This window comes from Schistocerca piceifrons, chromosome 5 (assembly GCF_021461385.2).
Source record: "Schistocerca piceifrons isolate TAMUIC-IGC-003096 chromosome 5, iqSchPice1.1, whole genome shotgun sequence".
Classification (NCBI taxonomy): Eukaryota; Metazoa; Arthropoda; class Insecta; order Orthoptera; family Acrididae; genus Schistocerca; species Schistocerca piceifrons.
This window is the reverse complement of record NC_060142.1, coordinates 670,114,628-670,136,739: the sequence shown is the minus strand read 5'-3', so window position 1 is coordinate 670,136,739 and position 22,112 is coordinate 670,114,628. Positions and strand designations below refer to the sequence as shown.

Sequence of the window (22,112 nt, the reverse complement as noted above, 5' to 3'; positions counted from 1 at the left end):
ATCAATTTGTCTCACAAGGCCCGAGCGCACCCCACCTGCCAACACTGCTCGGCAGACCGGATGGTCACCCATCCAAGTGCTAGCCCCAGCCCGACAGCACTTAACTTCAGTGATCTGACAGGAACTGGTGTTACCACTGCGGCAAGGCCGTTGGCCTTCTTCCAACCACTAGCCACACATTTTTGTTCAAGAAATCTATGATACATTACAGTTAAAAGAAGTTCTAACTCAGGTCCAAATTTTTTTACTGAATCTGATTGGGATTCCATTGAGTTCTGAGCCTTTTCCCACAATTTTAGCAATTTCAGTTATTTCGAAACACCACTGGCAAACATTTATACCAATCGCATTTGCAGAGGTGTGACGATTAATATGTGGCTCAGTCCTGGACTTTGAATGATAACATCTGAAATGCATTTCTGATTTTACTTTGCTAGCCTCAATCCTGGTTTCTGCGTTATAAATGAGATTCTAGACGCTTGACTTGCGTGCCTCTTACAGCCTTTCCATAAGACAATTTCTTCGGGTTTTCTAAGGTCTTCCTACAAGATTCTGCCACAATTGTTGTTGAGGGATTCACATATTGTTCTTTCCACAATAAAATGTGTGGAATTTTCGACGTATTTATAGATCTACTGCGAAGCTTGGTTTAAAACTTAAATCTTTTGCGTATTTATTTCTCGGTGTTAATTATCTTTGACGCCATTGGCGCTAGTAGACGTCCAATTTCACGATTTGGCATTTATGGATCTCGTTAAATATTCTTAGAAAACTAACGCCATTTACTTTTTAACATGTCATCGTGAACCTAACTTCTATTACTGATGCAAAATAAACCAAAAAGTTACTCTAATACACAAAGTTTGCTTGTACTTCTCATCAGTTACACCAAACTATGAAATGATTTTGCTTTTACTGAACCCTACACACAATATGTCTTACAATCTCGTATGCAATTTAATGACAAGTAGCAGCTCTGTCACCTCATTTTTCTATAAAGTATTTTTCTAAAACGAAACTCCTGGCAGAATTTGGCTAACCTCTGCATGTTTTTCTGGTGCCCATGTCAACTGTGATAATGGATACAAGCAAACTCTCTCTTCTTACTTTTGTCTTACAAAGTGTACGTAACAGATGCGCCTCGTTCTTTAGAAATTTAAATTTTCTTCAGAATTCATTACTCGAAAAGGATGAAGTACCTCGTAATTTGCATTTGTCATTTGTTATCCAGAATGGTATTGGATGTGATAGTCTTTGGTGGTATGACAGTGCGCTGAAGTAAGATGTAGTCAACAAAGTTGTATATGCCCCCTCAAGCGACGGGATTATGCGAATGAAATTAGCTAGAATTGTGACTTTTTTTGTAGTGATCTTGAACGTAATAGTGCTATTTTGTATATGGAAATTATTATCGACGCTTGACAGAGGACTTTATGATTTTAATCAAAAAACTGATCTTCCTCCAAAGTCTACCAATATATTTTCAGACGATAGTATTGTCACTTTAGTAATACGAAGATTCGAAAATTTTGACAACGATATTGTTGGAACTGTTGAATCGTTTCTACATCTTTTTCCAAATCTCAAGGTGGTTGTCATTAGCGACGTTCTTCCTTATCCACCCTTCGATTTCCGGCACTTTAATCTCTCATCGAAAGTAAAGTTGCTGGATTTGGAACTAAGATTAACTGACAAATTTGGTGGAAGAAACCCTTTGCTACAAATTGACACAAAGTATGTGCTCTTCGCCCCGGATTCAACGCGCTTCAAAAGTAAGAGGACATTGTCCAGACTTATTCAAGAACTTAAAAGTGGTATCTACAAAGTATCTGCGGCGTCATTCTCGTCAAGGAAACCCGCAGAATGTTTGAAAGTAAGAGTAAATGTGCGGCAGTGGTATATTCACTATGCACCGTCAACAGACAACGTATGTGAAGCAGTTACCGGTAAGCACGTATTGTTGATCGACAGGCAGTTGCTCGAAAATCTGCCAGCACCGTTCTTGCTTCCATTTCCCGAGGCGCTGTACATCCAGTCTTCTGCCAGGAACGTAAAGGCAAGTCCTTACTGCTGTCAAATAGCCGCAAATGTGTCTTTAAACAAAAGATTGTGACAAATGCTCAAGCATAATTGGAAAAAAGTTTAATATTTATTGTACTTGCTTCATAGTAGCTCAAGACTTGAGCTTTGTATGTGTAATTAAATGAGCGAATGAGTTGACGTTTGCAGTGTGGTGAGAAATAGAGCTAGTTATGTTTTTCCATAGCAGTTTTCTTGTTATTATTTATTATATTTTAGTTTGGAATTACCATCTCAGTGGCCAATTACCTACTCTCTGCCTTTACAATCACCTGCCAATAGTAACGCAGGTTTGTAGATAATGCAGTTATCACACACTTTTGTAGATAATGCAGTTATGTGCAGTGAAGTACTATCTGGAATAGCTGCACAAATACTCTGCCTGATCATGACAAGATTTAAATGTAGTGTAGACACTGGCAACTTACTTTAAATATTTAGAAACGTAAAATATCCCCTTCAGAGAATGGTGAAAAGTAGCATCCTATGACTAAAACAGTGAGATGCAGTTGGGATCATTTAACTTGTACAGATATTTGAGTGTAAGTTTGCAGGCGTACGAAATGTAATGGTTTCGTAGTACCAAGCGAAGGTCGAGCAGGTGGCAGGATTTAGTGACATACTGGGAACAGGGAGTCATTATAAAATGAAGCTTGCTTATAAATCGCTTGTGCATTACTACTGGTCATTTTGTGACCACAACCAGATTTTCTGCTTTATCATTCATTTGCTTTACAACTCAACCTGATTGTCACCTTCCAATCTGACACACACTTTGGACTTTGCTACCAATTAGCTTGTCACAGCAACCATGATTTCAGGGGGTGTCCAATACATAACATTAGCTGAACCAACAGGGTGTATTGATCATATACACAGAAGGGTTGGGCGAGATAACAGGTTTGTTTGGCTCTTGAGAGCATCGCAGAAATGCTGAAAAATCTGAACTGGCATACTCTCGAAGATAAATGCCAGTTATTTTATGAAAGCCTACATACAGAGTTTTAAGAGCCAGTATTAAGTGGAGAATATACACACATTTGTCATGGGGACCTCAAGAGAGAGACTAACTGCAGAATGCATTCAGGCAGTCATTTTATCACATTCCTTATGCAATTAGAATGACAACTATCCTCAGTCGTATACCTCACACTGGTAAACAAAATATGTAGATGTAGATTACCCGTACAGCCTGTAAATCATTTCATGTGATTTTGGCTCCCTATTACTGAACTGTCAAGAATGAGAGAACTTGAGACTGTTATTTTGTCAGTTGTTACTAACTGCAAAGGTCAAACAAACCTTTTGTTCAGCCACTTTGTAGAGTGTATGCTGTAGTTCCTAGTCCATGGTAGGCAGAAGGTGACTTCATCACAGAAAAGATAGTTCACTCCCCAAATTAAGGGTAGATCCTCAGTTTGAAGAACAAACCAAAGGTGTTGTGGATCCACTGAATATGGAAGGTGCAGCCTGCTGTCTCCACAGGGCTACTCTCCACTTGGTATTCTGTAAGGTGATGCATCTCGTTTTCAATCCTCCGTTATATTAGCATCTAAGTACCTGTGCTCAGGTTCTGTGGTGACAAGCAGCTTCTTACAACACAGTCTTTAGCAATACTGCAGGACCCTGTTATAGGGAATAATTTCTCCATCCTAATGGCCCACTTAATTTTGTGAGAAATATTGAATCTGTCAATACCACTCCCCTGCTTTGACCCGTGACAGCATTTAAATGGCGGATGTGTACCATTCATCAAAATCCAACAATGGAAAATCCAGGATGAAATGTAACAATATTAGAGAAGGAAAGTTGCTACTCACCATATAGCGGAGATGCTGAGTCGCGATAGTTACAACAAAGATTCACACAATTACAGCTTTTGGCCATTAAGGTCTTTGTCAGCAATAGGCAAACGTGTACACACGCACACGCGCGCGCACACATGCGCGCAGCGCGCGCACACACACACACACACACACACACACACACACACACACGTGACTTGCACCCATGTCTGCAGTCTCAGGTAACTGAAACCGCACCGCGAGCAGCAGCACTAGTGCATCATGGGAGTGATGGCTGGGTGGGGGTAAGGAGGAGGCTGGGGCAGGGAGGGGGAGGGATAGTATGGTGGGGGTGATGGACAATGAAGTGCTGCAGTTTAGATGAAGGGCACGAGAGAGGGTGGGGAGGGGGCGGAGTATAAGTAGTGGAAAGGAGAGAAATAAAAATAAATTAAAAGACTGGGTGTGGCAGTGAAATTCTGGCTGTGTAGTGCTGGAATGGGTACAGGGAGGGGGCTGGATGAGTGAGGACAGTGACTAACAAAGGTTGAGGCCAGGAGGGTAACGGGAACGTAGGATATATTGCAGGGAAAGTTCCCATCTGCACAATTCCGGAAAGCTGGTGTTGTTGGGAAGGATCCATATGACACAGGCTGTGAAGCAGTCATTGAGATGAGGGATATCATTTTTGGCAGTGTATTCAGCAACAGGGTGGTCCACTTGTTTCTTGGCCACAGTTTGTCGGGGGACATTCATGCGGACAGACAGCTTGTTGGTTGTCATGCTTACATAAAATGCAGCTCAGTGGTTACAGCTTAGCTTTTAAATCGCATGACAGGTTTTACAGGTAGCCCTGCCGTTGGTGGGATAGGTGATGTCAGTGACCAGACTGGAGTAGGTGGTGGTAGGAGGATGTATAGGGCAGGTCCTGCATCTAGGTCTATTACAAGGGTATGATCCATGAGGTAAGGGATTGGGAGTAGGGGTTGTGTAAGGATGGACGAGTATATTGTGAAGATTTGCTCGATGGCAGAATACCACTGTAGGAGGGGTGGGAAGGATAGTGGGCAGGACATTTCTCATTTCAGGATATGATGAGAGGTAATCGAAGCCCTGGCAGAGAATGTAATTACATTACAACCAACAAGCTGCCTGTCTGCATGCATGGCCACCGACAAACTATGGGAGGTGGGAAGTTTCCTTGCAATACATCCTACATTCCCGTATCCCTCCTGGCCTCAACTTTCATTAGTCAATGTCGTCATCCATACAGCCCCCTCCCTGTACCAATTCCAGTACTACACAACCGTCATGTCTTTTAATTTCTTTTTATTTATCTCCTTTTCACTACTAACCCCCACACCCATCCCCACCTTCTCTCCTGCCCTCCATCTAAACTGCAGTACTTCACTATCCGCCATCCCCTCCATACTATCCTTCCCCCTCCCTCTTACCCCTATCCAGTTGCCACTCCCATCATGCACTGGTGCTGCTGATCACATCGTGGTTTCAGTTATCTGAGACTGCAGACATGTGTGCAAGTTGCGTTTGTGTGTGTGTCTCTGTGTCTCTGCGTGTCTGCGCGTCTGCGCGCGCGTGCCCGCGCCCGCATGTGTCTGCATGTGTGTCTATTGCTGACAAAGGCCTTAATGGCCGTAAGCTATAATTCTGTGAGTATTTTTGTTGTGCCTATCGCGACTCAGCATCTCCGCTGTATGGTGAGTAGTAACTTTCCTTCTCTAATATTGTTACATTCATCAAAATCCGTTGTATGTTAAATAAGGAGCGTAACAAGACTTATTGGCTCAGTTGAACCTGTTTATGCCAGACATTGACTTATGATGTAGTTTGGCATCTGACGTAACATGTCCTCAGATCTAGAACAAAACCACGACATTATTTATTTCGATTATATTATTTTTTGGACTGTAGATTGTGATGACAGACTGATCATTACAATAGTTTGATTGTGAGATGGAAAAGCCAATGAGTATGAAATATTAATTGCTGTGAGGACAATTCAGGTCAGTCGAAACACACAGGCGAGAGTATTAAAATCCTAATGCAAAACTGCTGAAGCATTTTCAGGCGAGAGTATTAAAATCCTAATGCAAAACTGCTGAAGCATATTTTCGTGTTTATCTGTAATTTAACTGACTTATTCTTAATAAATTATTACGTTTATCATGAGTGAAAAGTGCTTGACTTGCCGTAGAATTGTTAGGTCGGGGCTTTGGTGTGATGGGTGCTGTAGTTTTTTCCATGTGGGTGACTGTAGTGGCGTGGGAATAGGGGAAGTAAATGAGACTCATCAGTGGTTTTGTAGGATTTGTAGTAGAGATAGGAAGATACTGGAACAGGAGGGGAAAATTGCTGCCCTTCAGGCTGAGTTAGACAAGGCCAGGGGAGATCTTGACAGGTTAAGGAGGGAGAAGGGTAAAGAGAGGTGGGAAGTGGCAACAGGCAACAGGAGGAACAGGCCTAGAACTTTGTCTGACAGCTTTATGGTGAATGTGGAAAATAGATTTGACCTGTTGCTTCAGTTAGAAGCTGGTGAGCCTCAAGCAGTTACAGGTGTAGACAGGGCACAACAAACTTTCAGCAGCAAATTGAAAAGTAAGAATGTAGGGAAATCAGTAAAGAGAAAGAAAGTGTTGTTGTTAGGTAGTTCCCATGGAAGAGGTGTTGGCCAACTCTTGCAGGATGAACTAGGATCAGAATACCAGGTCACCAATTTTTTTAAACCTAGTGCTGGTCTGGAGCAGGTGACAGAGGATTTAGGATCACTTTGCAAAGATTTCACTAAGGAAGACACCGTGGTTATAGTGGGTGAGGCAGGTAACAGTATTGACAGAGATCCTGGGTACAGCATAGAGTGTGACCTGGCGAAGATTGCATCAGCATCGAGGCATACCAGTGTTGAGTTTGTATCTGTTCTTGGGCGCCATGACCGACCTCATTTGAACTCTTCTGTCAAGAGAGTTAATTTGGAGCTGGAACGGCTGCTCATGTCGGGTGCGGCGTCACACATTGGTGTGGTTCATGTTGATTCTGTCAGTAGATGGGATTATACTAGGCATGGCCTTCACCTCAACAGGAAGGGGAAGGGTAAATTGGCTGGGGAAATAGCAGGAAAGTTAAAGGGGGGAGGCACTGTCATGAGTGGTAAAATACCAGTGGTTATAGGATTCAGAAAAGACCCTTTTTTATGGTAGGGAGGACAGAAAGAAAACAAATTTTAAGAGAGGTTAGAACTGAGACAAACCTTCAGTTTGAGAAAGAAATCAAAAAACATAATTCCAGCTTATTACATCAACATAAACAGCCATTGGTTAAGAATTTTCAACTGTCAGCAGATATTTTAACTCCATCCAATTTTAAGTCAGTCAATGTGAAATGTCAGCTATCTTTATTGCATCAAAATATTCGAGGACTGAGAAATAAAATTAATGAATTAACTATCTGCATAGATGAATTAGAGTCTTCAAACCCAGCTGACATAATCTGCCTCTCTGAACATCATGTGACCACTGGTATAGAACTTTTAAGTGTTACAGGGTTTAGGTTAGCATCTCACTATTGTAGATCAGAAATGGAGAAAGGAGGAGTTGCCACATTCATCAGGAACTGTCATAAATTTAAGAACATAGACATTCATAAATTTTGCCTAGAACAGCATATGGAAGCATGTGCAACAGAATTAGATTTTCACAAAAAATCTTTCATAATATTAAGTGTATATCGAGCACCTGCAGGTAACTTTAATCTGTTTGTAAACCACCTTGAAGCTGTACTGGCCCATTTAACAACCAAAAACAAAGAAATAGTGGTTGCTGGTGATTTCAATGTAGATTTCCTTAAAGACTCTCCCAATAAGAACCTATTTGAGTTAGTAACACTATCATTCAACTTAATTCCCACAGTAAAGTTCCCCACTAGGATAACCACTTGCTCACAAACAGCCATTGATAATATCTTTATAGAAAAGTCAAATGAACAAAATTATATTACAAAACCAATAGTCAATGGCCTCTCAGACCATGACATGCAGTTCCTTCTGTTAAATGTTAATACTGAACAGGATATAAAATCTGTTAAATCTGAGCTCAAGAGGGTAATCAGTAAGCCAAAAATTGATTATTTTAGGACACTCCTCAGAGACATTCACTGGACTGATGTTTACAGTGCTCATGGCATGAATGAAAAATATAACATTTTTGCTAATAAAGTGCTTACCTTATTTGAACACTGCTTTCCCCCAAAACTTACCAAGGTTAGAGCAAAGTCTACAAAGAAGCCATGGATTACTCGAGGAATAGGGGTATCTTGTAAAACAAAAAGAAAACTGTATCTGTCAATCCGAAACATTTCCAATGTTGATGCTATAGCACATTATAAGAAATACTGCAAAATATTAAAGACTGTAATACGGGTGTCAAAGCAAATATATTACAAGGAAAAGACAGTCATATCAGATAACAAAATAAAGACAATATGGGATATAGTGAAGGAGGAGACCGGTAGAACCAGACATGAAGAGGAACAAATAGCATTAAGAGTAAATGATGCATTGGTGACAGATGTGTATAGTGTTGCAGAACTTTTTAACAAACATTTTATAACTGTTACTGAAAAGATGGGGTTGTCAGGTTCGGTAGATGCTGCTATGGATTACCTTAGACCAGACATTTCAAGTAACTTCCATAATATGAATTTGACCCTCACTACCCCAACAGAAATAATGTCCATCATAAAATCTTTAAAATCAAAAACATCTAGTGGGTATGATGAAATATCAACAAAGTTAATTAAAGAATGTGATTCTGAGCTAAGTAACATATTAAGCTATCTGTGTAACCAGTCGTTTATCAGTGGAATATTTCCCGAATGGCTGAAATATGCTGAAGTTAAGCCACTGTTTAAGAAGGGAGATAAAGAAATAGCATCAAATTTCCGTCCAATTTCACTGTTGCCAGCATTCTCAAAAATTTTCGAAAAAGTAATGTACAGTCGTCTTTATAACCATCTTATCTCAAATAACATACTGTCAAAGTCACAGTTTGGATTTCTAAAAGGTTCTGATATTGAGAAGGCTATCTACACTTACAGTGAAAATGTACTTAATTCATTAGACAAAAAATTGCAGGCAACTGGTATATTTTGTGATCTGTCAAAGGCATTTGACTGTGTAAATCACAATATCCTTTTAAGTAAACTAGAATATTATAGTGTAACAGGAAATGCTGCAAAATGGTTCAAATCTTATATCTCTGGCAGGAAACAAAGGGTGTTATTAGGAAAGAGACATGTATCAAGCTATCAGGCATCATCCAACTGGGAACTAATTACATGTGGGGTCCCACAAGGTTCCATTTTGGGGCCCTTACTTTTTCTTGTGTATATCAATGACCTTTCATCAGTAACATTACCAGATGCCAAGTTTGTTTTGTTTGCTGATGATACAAACATTGCAATAAATAGCAAATCAAGTGTAGTCTTAGAAAGATCAGCCAATAAAATATTTGTAGACATTAATCACTGGTTCCTAGCCAATTCTTTGTCACTAAACTTTGAAAAAACACACTACATGCAGTTCAGAACTTGTAAGGGGTGTCCCAAGAGTATATGTCTAACATATGATGACAAGAAGATAGAAGAAGTGGACGGTGTTAAATTCTTGGGATTACAGCTTGATAATAAATTCAACTGGGAGGAGCACACCACAGAACTGCTGAAGCGTCTTAACAAATCTCTGTTTGCAATGCGAATTTTGTCAGACATAGGGGATATAAAAATGAAAAAGCTGGCATACTATGCTTACTTTCATTCCATAATGTCATATGGGATTATTTTCTGGGGTAATTCATCAAGCCAAGCTAAAGTTTTCCGGGCACAAAAACGTGCAGTAAGAATTATATGTGGTGTGAACTCAAGAACATCCTGCAGAAGCCTGTTTAGGGAACTAGGGATACTAACTACAGCTTCCCAATATATTTATTCCTTAATGAAATTTGTCATTAAAAATATATCACTTTTTCAAACCAACAGCTCAATTCATGGAATCAATACTAGAAATAAGAATAATCTTCACAAGGACTTAAAGTCACTTAGTCTTGTACAAAAAGGTGTGCATTATTCAGGAACACACATTTTCAATAACTTGCCAGCAGCCATAAAAAGCTTAACAACCAATGAAATTCAGTTTAAGAGAAGCCTAAAGGATTTATTGGTGGCCAACTCCTTCTACTCCATTGATGAATTTCTGAGTAAAACCAACTGATTTGTATATAAGTACAACATAACTTCTGCACAATTTCAGTGCAGTAATGTGTTCACTGAAAATTTGTGTGTGTGTGTGTGTGTGTAAGTATAATCTAACTTCTGCACCATTTCAGTGCAGTAATGTGTTCATTGTAAATAAGTATTACAGTAGTTGTATTACATGTTTCTTACCTTATAAATAAATATAAAACTTTTTTATTTTAAATTCAGTGCAATAGTATTTGTAAAATGACTCTTAGTGTTCATTAAAAAATGACGATCATTCCACTTGGGACCTGTGGAATTGTACATTAGCTTATTTGTTTTAGTTTAAATATTTGTCATGTATTGTTGTTTTTCTGACATGTTCCACATCCTGGAGGACCTCCTCACTACGGATCAATTGGAATGAAAGTAAATCTAATCTAATCTAAACATGACAGGTTTTACAGGTAGCCCTGGCGTTGGTGGGATAGGTGATGTCAGTGACCAGACTGGAGTAGGTGGTGGTAGGAGGATGTATAGGGCAGGTCCTGCATCTAGGTCTATTACAAGGGTATGATCCATGAGGTAAGGGATTGGGAGTAGGGGTTGTGTAAGGATGGACGAGTATATTGTGAAGATTTGCTCGATGGCAGAATACCACAGTAGGAGGGGTGGGAAGGATAGTGGGCAGGACATTTCTCATTTCAGGATATGATGAGAGGTAATCGAAGCCCTGGCAGAGAATGTAATTACATTACAACCAACAAGCTGCCTGTCTGCATGCATGGCCACCGACAAACTATGGGAGGTGGGAAGTTTCCTTGCAATACATCCTACATTCCCGTATCCCTCCTGGCCTCAACTTTCATTATTCAATGTCGTCATCCATACAGCCCCCTCCCTGTACCAATTCCAGTACTACACAACCGTCATGTCTTTAAATTTCTTTTTATTTATCTCCTTTCCACTACTAACCCCCACACCCATCCCCACCTTCTCTCCTGCCCTCCATCTAAACTGCAGTACTTCACTATCCGCCACCCCCACCATACTATCCCTCCCCCTCCCTCTTACCCCCATCCAGTCGCCACTCCCATCATGCACTGGTGCTGCTGATCACATCGTGGTTTCAGTTATCTGAGACTGCAGACATGTGTGCAAGTTGCGTTTGTGTGTGTGTTTGTCTCTGTGTCTCTGCGCGTCTGCGCGCGCGTGCCCGCGCCCGCATGTGTCTGCATGTGTGTCTATTGCTGACAAAGGCCTTAATGCCCGTAAGCTATAATTCTGTGAATATTTTTGTTGTGCCTAACGCGACTCAGCATCTCCGCTGTATGGTGAGTAGTAACTTTCCTTCTCTAATATTGTTACATTCATCAAAATCCGGTGTATGTTAAATAAGGAGCGTAACAAGACTTATTGGCTCAGTTGAACCTGTTTATGCCAGACATTGACTTATGATGTAGTTTGGCATCTGACGTAACATGTCAGATCTAGAACAAAACCATGACATTATTTATTTCGATTATATTATTTTTTGGACTGTAGATTGTGATGACAGACTGATCATTACAATAGTTTGGTTGTGAGATGGAAAAGCCAATGAGTATGAAATATTAATTGCTGTGAGGACAATTCAGGTCAGTCGAAACACACAGGCGAGAGTATTAAAATCCTAATGCAAAACTGCTGAAGCATTTTCAACAAAGTGTTAGTTTGAAGTGCTCATGAAAAGCAGTGAAGCTCCCATAATATTAAGTACAGAAAGCTGATTGAAGCCTGAAATTAATAGCAGTGAGATTTTTGGGGAAGATTTAAGTATGTATTGAAAGGATAGGCAAATGGGAAATGGAGGTGGTGTATTTGTTCCAGTAGACAATCTGAGGACATGTTACGTCAGATGCCAAACTACATCATAAGTCAATGTCTAGCATAAACAGGTTCAACTGAGCCAATAAGTCTTGTTACACTCCTTATTTAACATACACCGGATTTTGATGAATGTAACAATATTAGAGAAGGAAAGTTACCACTCACCGTACAGCGGAGATGCTGAGTCGCGATAGGCACAACAAAAATATTCACAAAATTATAGCTTACGGCCATTAAGGCCTTTGTCAGCAATAGACACACTTGCGGGCGCGGGCACGCGCGCGGAGACACACAGACACACACGCGCGCGCGCACACACACACACACACACACACACACACACACACACACACACACACACACACACACAACTTGCACACACGTCTGCAGTCTCAGATAACTGAAACCACGATGTGATCAACAGCACCAGTGCATGATGGGAGTGACGATTGGATGGGGGTAAGAAAGAGGCTGGGTCAGGGAGGGGGAGGGATAGTATGGTGGGGGTGGCGGACAGTGAAGTACTGCAGTTTAGATGGAGGGCAGGAGAGAAGGTGGGGATGGGTGTGGGGGTTAGTAGTGGAAAGGAGATAAATAAAAAGAAATTAAAAGACATGACGGTTGTGTAGTACTGGAATTGGTACAGGGAGGGGGCTGTATGGATGATGACATTGACTAATGAAAGTTGAGGCCAGGAGGGATACGGGAATGTAGGATGTATTGCAAGGAAACTTCCCACCTCCCATAGTTTGTCAGGCCACTCAAAAAGGGGGACACCACAGATGTTAATAATTATCGGCCAGTATCCTGGCTTACAGCATTTTCAAAGACCTTCGAGAAAGTAATATACTCAAGAATGGTTAGCCATCTCAACATTAATGGGATACTTAGTAAATCACAGTTCGGATTTCAAAAATGTTGTTCCACTGAGACAGCAATATACAATTTCACTGTCCGTGTAATAGTCTTTAAATAGTAAAATGTCGCCAATAGGAATTTTCGGGTCAATAGAAGCGTCCGATCCCCTGCGTCGGCTTTGGCCCGTGACGTAAGGGTGTTGTCGTGTGTGATGTCATGACGGCGCGGAGTTTGGTTTGTGAGTGGCGTGTTTGTAGATGTCGTCGTGTTGTGGTTTGTTGTGCTCTCTGGTGGTATGTTCAGGGTTTTCGTTTGTGTGGTGTAATGGGCTCAGTTAGCATTTGCTCATTATCAAGAATTGTTAGTGTGTTGGCTGTGTTTGTAGTGGAATTTGTTTCAGTGAGTTAACAATTTTGTGTGAAGGTTAATTTAGTGTTGTTCGCTGTGCGTCGTGTGGTAATTTTAGTAAAATTAATCGGTTGTTGTTTTTGTTCAGGAATGGATATGACAGATAAAATTAACACTGCACAGGTCAAGGGAAGTGTTCGATCCCAATGTGTGGCTGTGTGTGTTGGTATAGGTATCGGGAGATGTTTTTGAGCTATATAGGCCAAGGCAAGTGTTTGATCCTAATTTATGGGATCGGAAGCTGCTGTTGAGCTATATAGGTCAAGGGAAGTGTCCGATTCCAGATGATGTGTTTAGTGGTATTTGGGGAGTTTTGTGATGTCGGTTTTTTTCGTCGTTTTGTGTGGTTTTGTATGGGGGAGGGTGTCTAAATTTGTTTATATTTAAATATAATAGAGAGAAACATTTCACGTGGGAAAAATATATCTAAAAACAAAGATGATGTGACTTACCAAACGAAAGTGCTGGCAAGTCGATAGACACACAAACATACGCACAAAATTCAAGCTTTCGCAACCAACGGTTGCTTCATCAGGAAAGAGGGAAGGAGAGGGAAAGACGAAAGGATGTGGGTTTTAAGGGAGAGGGTAAGGAGTCATTCCAATCCCGGGAGCGGAAAGACTTACCTTAGGGTGAAAAAAGGACAGGTATACACTCGCGCGCGCCACACACACACACACACACACACACACACACACACACACACACACACACACACACACACTCGCGCGCGCCCACACACACACACACACACACACACTCGCGTGCGCCCCCCCCCCCCCCCCCACACACACACACACATCCATCCGCACATACACACACACAAGCAGACACAGACAGACACAGCAGTCTGATGGATATGTGTGTGTGTGCGAGTGTATACCTATCCTTTTTTTCCCGCTAAGGTAAGTCTTTCCGCTCCCGGGATTGGAATGACTCCTTACCCTCTCCCTTAAAACCCACATCCTTTTGTCTTTCCCTCTCCTTCCCTCTTTCCTGATGAAGCAACCATTGGTTGCGAAAGCTTGAATTTTGTGTGTTTGTTTGTGTGTCTATCGACCTGCCAGCACTTTCGTTTGGTAAGTCACATCATCTTTGTTTTTTGTTTATATTTAGTTTCCCCCCACGCAAAAACACCCCATTTCCTGCACTTGTCCCGTTAGTGTCATTAGGCTTTTTTGGAAAGTGTGTGTATTTGTTTTTCGATGTATTTTCATCCTCTTATGTGTATGTAACGACTTTATATGTGCCATATTGGAATCGTGGTTTATGGTTGTTTCTGCCATATTTGTGATGTCATGGGTCAAAGCAGACAGGCGGGATCGGATGCTTCCGTATTTCTGAATTTTCTGTGACTTGTCCAAAGTATTTGATTGTGTGAATCATGACCTTATGTTGCAGAAGTTACAGTTCTATGGTATAAATGGAATAGCATATGAGTGGTTTAAGTCATACCTACAGAACAGGGTGCAAAAAGTTTCCCTATATGGGTCAAGTGACTCTCCTCCAGTAGAATGTTCGCAGCCTTCAATCCGATAAAGAGGACTTGTGGCTTCTCTTAGAATAGCAGCGTCCACTTGTACTCTGCCTCCAGGAAATGAAACTGCAACCTCTAGACCACTCTTAGCTCTTGCATTTCTTCCTGGTCTACTTTGACCTGCCCCCCTCCCAGGACGGCATTCCATCTTATGGGGGAGTTGTGCTGCTCATCTGGGATGATGCTGATAGTCAACCCATCTCCCCTACGTCCCGGCTCCAATCTGCTGCAGTCCACATTTTTCTTCCTCACTTGACCTTTTCCCTTTGTACCATTTACATCCCTCTGTCGTTCGGTGTCACCAGGACAGACTTCCTCCAGCTTTTGGGCAATTCCCACACACATTTCTGCTGCTTGGTGACTTTAATGTGTTCCATCCCCTTTGGGGCTCACCCAGAACCTGTCAGAGAGGTGCCCTCTTGGATGACCTTCTCAGTCACCTTAACCTCATCTTCCTTAACATGGGAGCACCCACGTTCCTTTCAGACTCCACACACACCTGTTCCCATATGGACCTCTCCGTGTGCACTGCCCAGCTTGCCCATCATCACAAGTGGTCCATTCTCTCTGACATGTATTCAGGTGACCATTTCCTATGTGCCATCCAATTGCTGACTTGTCCCCCACCTATGTGCACACCCAAATGGCAGCTTTATAATGTCAACTGGAGGCTTTACTATTCCCTGGCGACCTTCGATGAACAGCATTCTCCCAGTTGCAATGACCAGTTAGAATATCTTAACAATGTTATCGTTACTGCCACAGAATGTTCCATTCTTCACACTTCCTCTGTACCGTGCTGTGACCCAGTCCTTTGGTGGACTGAGGCATGCTGCGACACCATCCACATGCGGAGACATGCTCTCCACAATTTTAATCATCATCCTACAATGGCAGACTGCATTCATTATGAACGGTTGCGTGGACAGTATCATTGCGTTCTTCGGGATTTAAAAAAAAGCTAGCTGGATTTCATTTACTAGTTGTTTTAACAATTCTACTCCCTCTTCCGTCATGTGGGCCAACTTCCGACGGCTCTCTGGGACCAAGGTCCATTCCCCAATTTCTGGTCTGACAGTAGCAGGTGATGTCATCATGGACCCTATTGCTACTTCCAACACTTTAGGCTGCCAGTTTGTGGAGAGTGTGAGCTCCTCCCAATATCACCCTTCCTTTCTCCATCAGAAACAAGTGGAGGTGGCTCGAGCGATCCCTTCTCTTCCCAGAATAGTCAGTGCTACAATGCAGCCATTATTATGAGGGAACTAGATCATGCTCTCGCTTCATCCCAATCCTCTGCCTCATTGCCAGACAGTGTTAACATTCAGAAGTTGCTGCACCTTTCTCTTGCGGGCAAGCACTTCCTGCTTCACACGTACAACTGCGTCTTGGCAAGGGGCACATTACCCAGATGCTGGCGTGAAGCCACTGTCATACCTATACCTAAACCCAGTAAGGACAAACACCTTCCTTCTAGCTACCACCTCATTTCTCTCACCAGGTGTGTTTGCAAGGTGATAGAACACATTATTCATGTCCAGCTGGTATGGTGGCTTGAGTCTCGCAATTCACTAACCGCTGCATGGTTTTCTGCAGAAATCCCAGACTGTGGCTGAGTTTTTGATTCGGAGAAATCCTACGACACCTGCTGGAGGACTGGTATCCTCTGTACTCTCTACACATGGGCTTCTGTGGCTGCATGCTCTGTTTCCTTTAGAAATTTTTAAAAGATCGAGTTTTCATGGTATGTGTGGATTCTGTCTGGTTGGACTCCTTTATCCAGGAAAACAGTGTGCCTCAGGGTTCCATCCTGAGTGTCGTCATCGTTGCTATCGCCATTAACCCTTTAATGGCCTGTCTCCCACTGGGCATCTTCGGCTCCCTTTTCACTGACAATTTTGCCATCTATTGCAGTGCTTCGTAGACCTTTCTCTCTGAGTGGTGTCTTCAGCGATGTCTCGATTATCTTTACTGATTCTGACATGCGTGGCAGTATGCTGTATGCAGTCCCTCATTGTCCTGCGTGCCCTCAGTAATACTTCCTGGGGAGCAATTTGAACCATGCTCCTCTGTTTGTACCGGTCCTGTGTACAATCGAATCTCAAATATGGGTGTTTCATTTGTGCATCTGCACGTCCATCCCTCTTAAGCCATCTCAATACTATCCACCATCGTGGCAACCCTTTGGCCACTGGCATCTTTTACACTAGTCCAGTTGAGAGTCTGTATGAAGCTGGCGAACTACCACTGTCTTACCGCCGTGACTTTGTCCTCAGTAGATATGCATGCCGTCGTTTGTCTACCATGCGTGGCCACCCATCCTGTGCCACATCCTTCAATGACTCCTGTGATCATCAGTATGGGGCATGTCCCTGTGTTCTGTTACCTCCCGGAATTCGTTTTCGGCTCTCACACCAGCAGCTTAACTTCACACTACCTGCCACTTTCGCGATGGATGTGAACCGTTCATCATCTTGGTTGACTTCCTGTGGCGGCTGGTGTTCACCTTGGCCTTCATTCATTTCCTAAGGGCACTACTTCATCCTTACCCTATTGCCTTCAGTTTCATGACCTTTGTCTAGAACTTCGCAACAGTACCTTTGTGTACACTGATGGTTCGTGGACTGACCGTTGTGTTGGGTGTGCGTTTGTCATTGGCACCAAAGTTTTTCAGTGTCGGCTTCCGGAACACTGCTCAGTATTCACAGTAGAGCTCTTCACCCTGTATCAGGCTACACAGTACATCCGGTGACACAGGCTTTTCAATTGCATCATCTACTCTGACTCTCTCAGTGCCCTTCAAAGCCTGTATTTGCTGTACACTGTCCATCCCTTAGTGCAATGGATCCAGGAAAGCTGTCACTTGCTCACTCCTGATGGGCCCACTGTGATGTTTATGCGAGTTCCTGGACATGTCGATCTGACAGGAAGCGAGGCTGCTGATGCTGCTGCCAAGACTGCAGTCCCCATACCTCTGCCCACTAGTTCTTACATACCCTCCAGTGATCTCTGTGTTACTGGCTGTCAGCAGGTGGTGTCACTTTGGCATCCCCACTGGCCTTCCCTTCATGGGAACAAGACCCATGTTATTAAGCCTCTCCCAGCAGCTCCTCTCAGCCCCTTCGCCAGGAGTAGATCATTTTAGCTAGGTAGCATTTCTGGAACTGTCTTTTTAGCCATCGCCGTTAAGTGGTGCTCCCGCACCATTTTGTACTCATTGCCCTCAACTTTTGATGGTTTGCCATTTCCTGACTGAACGCCCCTTTTTATGACCAATTAGGTTTACATTTGTTCTTGCCGTCTGAGTTATTGGCTGTTTTAGCAAACGACACGCGGCTGTCAACTGCATTTTACTTTTTATCCATCGTAGCAATATGGCGAAGAACATTTAATCTTTAGTTCAGGACCTCCATTTCTACATGGCGTATTTCATAGACCTTTCTCCACGTCCCTGTTTTTAGCTGTATTCTCTTCTGTCAATTGGGATTAATGTGTAGTTATTTTCAACTCCTCTCTTTTTCTTCGTGTTCTACAGTTCTGACCTGGGTACATATGACCCTAGTTGCTTTTGTGCCATAAAACATAACAGAGTCTAAGACTGGTCTTGATGTCGGATGCTCCTTTGTCATTGGCTTTCTGTCCTCTATCAGGCCACCCTGTACATCTGATGACACAGGCTCCTCAGTTGTGTATTATGTTTAGAGTCACCTAATACACTCCAGAACCTCTGTGTGCTATACACATACCACCCTGTAGTACAGCAAAGCCAATATATGATGATGGAGCAAGTGTTGTGCTCACATTGGTCCCTGGTCCTGTCAGAGTGTCATTGAATGAAGCTGCCAATGCTGCTGCCAAGCTGCAGTCAGACTACATTGGCCTTTTAGCTATTATGTGCCTCCAAATGATCTCTGTGTTGCCTCACATAGGAACATTGTGTCACTCTGGCATGAACAGTTGTCTTTTCTATATGGGAACAAATTCTGGGAAATTAAAAACCCCTCAGTGGCTTGGATGACTTCCTCTTGCCCCTCTTGGTGCGAGGAGATTCTTTTAGCTAGGCTGCATATTAGGCACTGTCATTTCAGTCACTATCATTTTAAGTGAAAACCCTACACCACTCTGCAACAAACCATTGTTGGTGCGCTTTTTTCTGACCATATGCCGATTTATCTTTTGTTTTAATGTATGTTTGCCACCTGAATTATTAGATCTTTTAGCAGATACAGCATGAGCTATAGCTCGCATTTTACTTTCTATTTGTCGTAGTAATATGGTGAAGGGAATTTAATTTTCAACTGTTTGAGCATCTTCCTCAAAGGGGAAGTGATTGTTTTTAACTATCTCCATGCTCCAGTCGATTAGGCTCTGAGTATTGTTGACTTCAGATTCATGCAGTAATTGACCATTTTAAGTTATGTCATGGGCCGTTATGATCTCAGCTGTTTTGTGCCCTGAAGCATCAACAAACAAACAAATTACACCACTTTGAGCCCTCTAAATGACTTGTTTCAATCTTTTTATTCTTTGTTCCACCCTTTTCAGCATTTCACTAATGCGTGGTCCCAAAAGTGAAGGTTAATTGAGATTTTACAGTGTTGCAAAAGGACAAAGTGACTGTTCACCTTCTTGATGATGTGGTTAAAGCTAACAGCTGGTATTGACCATTTCAGTATTTTCTACAGTGACTGCTTCTTAGAATAGAAAGTCAGAGTGCGACTATTAAGTTCAAACTTGATGAAGAAATGGATATTTGTCAGTCTCAGAACTTGAGCAAAATCAACGTAACTGGGAACTATAACAAAAACAAATCCTTTTGTTGCTCATGCGGGAGGAGTGTGCCTATTACACCAATTGGGTTGGCATCTTTGGAGGAGTCAGAGCAGTAAGTTTTTAAAACTAGCCACTGAAAAAAGGCCCATGGTTCCTAAAATGGAACAAGAGATCACACTTACGTAGGCAGTGTTAGAGGGGAGACGTGTTGTGTGGCCACCTCCATGATGGATGATGAGCTTCTGCTTCTGATGCTGGGTCCATGTGGTACTGAGGTTTCTGTTGCCACAGCTACACATGTGGCTGTTCGAAAGTAAATCCGTGTGTAGCAAAATCCTGACTCAATTGTTGCTCTGGTTGTCCCTCACTCATTGAATTTCTGTGCCCTTTAATCACTATAGCTTATGCTTTGAAATGCATTAATTCGGGCGTATTATAGTATTTGAGAGTTGTAGCATCGCACTTTAGTACCTGAATAGTGTAAAATCGCGTAGTCTCCTTCTGCTGCCAAGCAGTGTGTCAGCAGTGCGCAAGTAGCAGCATTACTGCATTTACTAGGCAACCTTGTATTTTAATAACTGTTTAAATTTTGTGTCGAATTGTTTGTGCTCTGTAGATTAGTTCAGATGTTCTTTGCACAACAGTTTTTAGCATGGATAGGGACTGTGACTGCTGTGTTCGGATGCAGGCTGAGTTGGCATCCCTTCGCTCCCAGCTTCAGGCAGTGTTGGCTTCGGTTACACAGCTTGAGGCTGTTGCCAATGGGCATCACTGTGGGGGTCTGGATGGGGGTTTGTCGGGGACGACCATCTTGCTGAGCTCCGACAACTTCTCAGCCTTCACCCTTTCCTCCACATTGCGCTTCAGGGAACTTGGTTTCCAGCGATGTGAACCCCTGCCCTCCGTGGCTATCGGGGTTATTATAGGAACCGGGCAGCTTATGAGCGGGTATCTGGTGGCGTCTGCATCTACGTCCTTCACTCCATTTACAGAGAGTCTGTCCCTCTACAAACACCTTTAGAGGCTGTCGCTGTTCGGGTGTAGACGCCTCAGGCTGTTACTGTCTGCAGTCTCTATCTTCCACCGAATGGTGATGTCTCACAGCATGTCCTGGCTGCACTGATAGCCCAATTGCCGCCACCTTTTCTGTTACTGGGCGACTTCAACACCCTTAACCCTCTGTGCGATGGATCAGTGGCAACATCCCGAGGCAGCATCGTATTGGCACAGCTCGACCTTTCTCTTTCAAATAATGGTGCCTTCACACATTTCAGTGTGGCTCATGGCACGTACTCAGCCATCGACCTATCGATCTGCAGCCCTAGCCTGTTACCATCTGTCCAATGTAGTGTGCATGACGACTTGGGCGGTAGTGACCACTTTACAATCTTTCTGTCACTGCCACAGCATCACTCTTCTGGCCGCCCCTGCAGATGAGCCATGAATAAGGCTGATTGGAACTTGTTCACCTCCATTGCCACTATTGAGCCTCTTTCCAATGACGCCATTGATGTGGAGGTTCACTCGGTCACCACCGGCATCGTTACTGCCGCAGAATCTGCCAATCCCTGTTCTTCTGGATCTCCTCTGTGGAGGACTGTGCCTTGGTGGTCGCCCGAGATCGCTGAGGCGATTAAAGATGGCAGGCGGGCACTCCAGCATAACAAGTGACATCCCTCATTGGAACACCTCATCGCCTTTAAACGGCTCTTTGCGCGAGCCCGCCGCCTCATTCGCCAACGCAAGCAGGAGTGCTGGGAAAGGTATGTCTCCACCATTGGCCCCCGTACCTCTCCGTCACAGGTTTGGGCCAATATTAGGCGACTCTATGGCTATCAGACCCCCGTCAGCATACCTGCACTTCCACTGAGTGGAGCAGTCTGTACTGACTCCAACACAATTGCAAACCACTTAGCGGAGCATTTTGCTCGGAGTTCCGCTGAATCGTACAGTACTCCGCTCTGTGAGTGGGAATTCCAAAGTGCCCTAGCCGCTTGCCCTGATACGGCTCCTGGGCCAGATCTCATCCACTGTCAGATGCTCAAACACCTCTCGGTGGACTGCCAGTGACACCTCTTAGACCTTTTCAACCCTATCTGGCTTGAGGGTGAGTTCCCGTCGCAGTGATGGGAAAGCGTCGTAATCCTCCTGTTGAAACCTGGCAAGAACCCACTGGAGGTGGACAGCTACCACCCCATTAGCCTCACCAACGTTCCTTGCAAGTTGCTCAAATGCATGGTGAACTGAAGGTTGAGTTGGCTACTTGAGTCTTGGGGCCTTCTGGCTCCGTCTCAGGGTGTCTTCCGTAAGGGCTGCTCTGCCGCCGATAATCTGGTGTGCCTGGAGTCTGCCACCCGTACGGCCTTTGCCCGCCATTAGCACCTTGTCACAGTCTATTTTTGACATGCGGAAGGCATATGATATGACATGGCGACATCACATCCTCTCTACGTTTCATGGTTGGGGTCTTCAGGGTCTGCTCCTGATTTTCATACAAAATTTTCTGTCGCTTCATTCCTTCCGTGTGCAAGTTGCGGTCTCCCGCAGTTCCTCCAGAG

General features: G+C 43.2%; 1 protein-coding gene across 1 annotated transcript in view; it reads left to right on the top strand.

Moving 5' to 3' along the window:
* Positions 1-1,296: 1,296 nt before the first annotated feature.
* Positions 1,297-22,112, top strand: part of LOC124798280 (ribitol 5-phosphate transferase FKRP) — a 44,045-nt gene continuing 23,229 nt past the window's right edge. Inside the window, exon 1 of the mRNA XM_047261603.1 lies at positions 1,297-2,056. Coding sequence (XP_047117559.1) covers positions 1,328-2,056 — 729 coding nt within the window. The 5' untranslated portion in view covers positions 1,297-1,327. The remainder of the gene's footprint in view (positions 2,057-22,112) is intronic.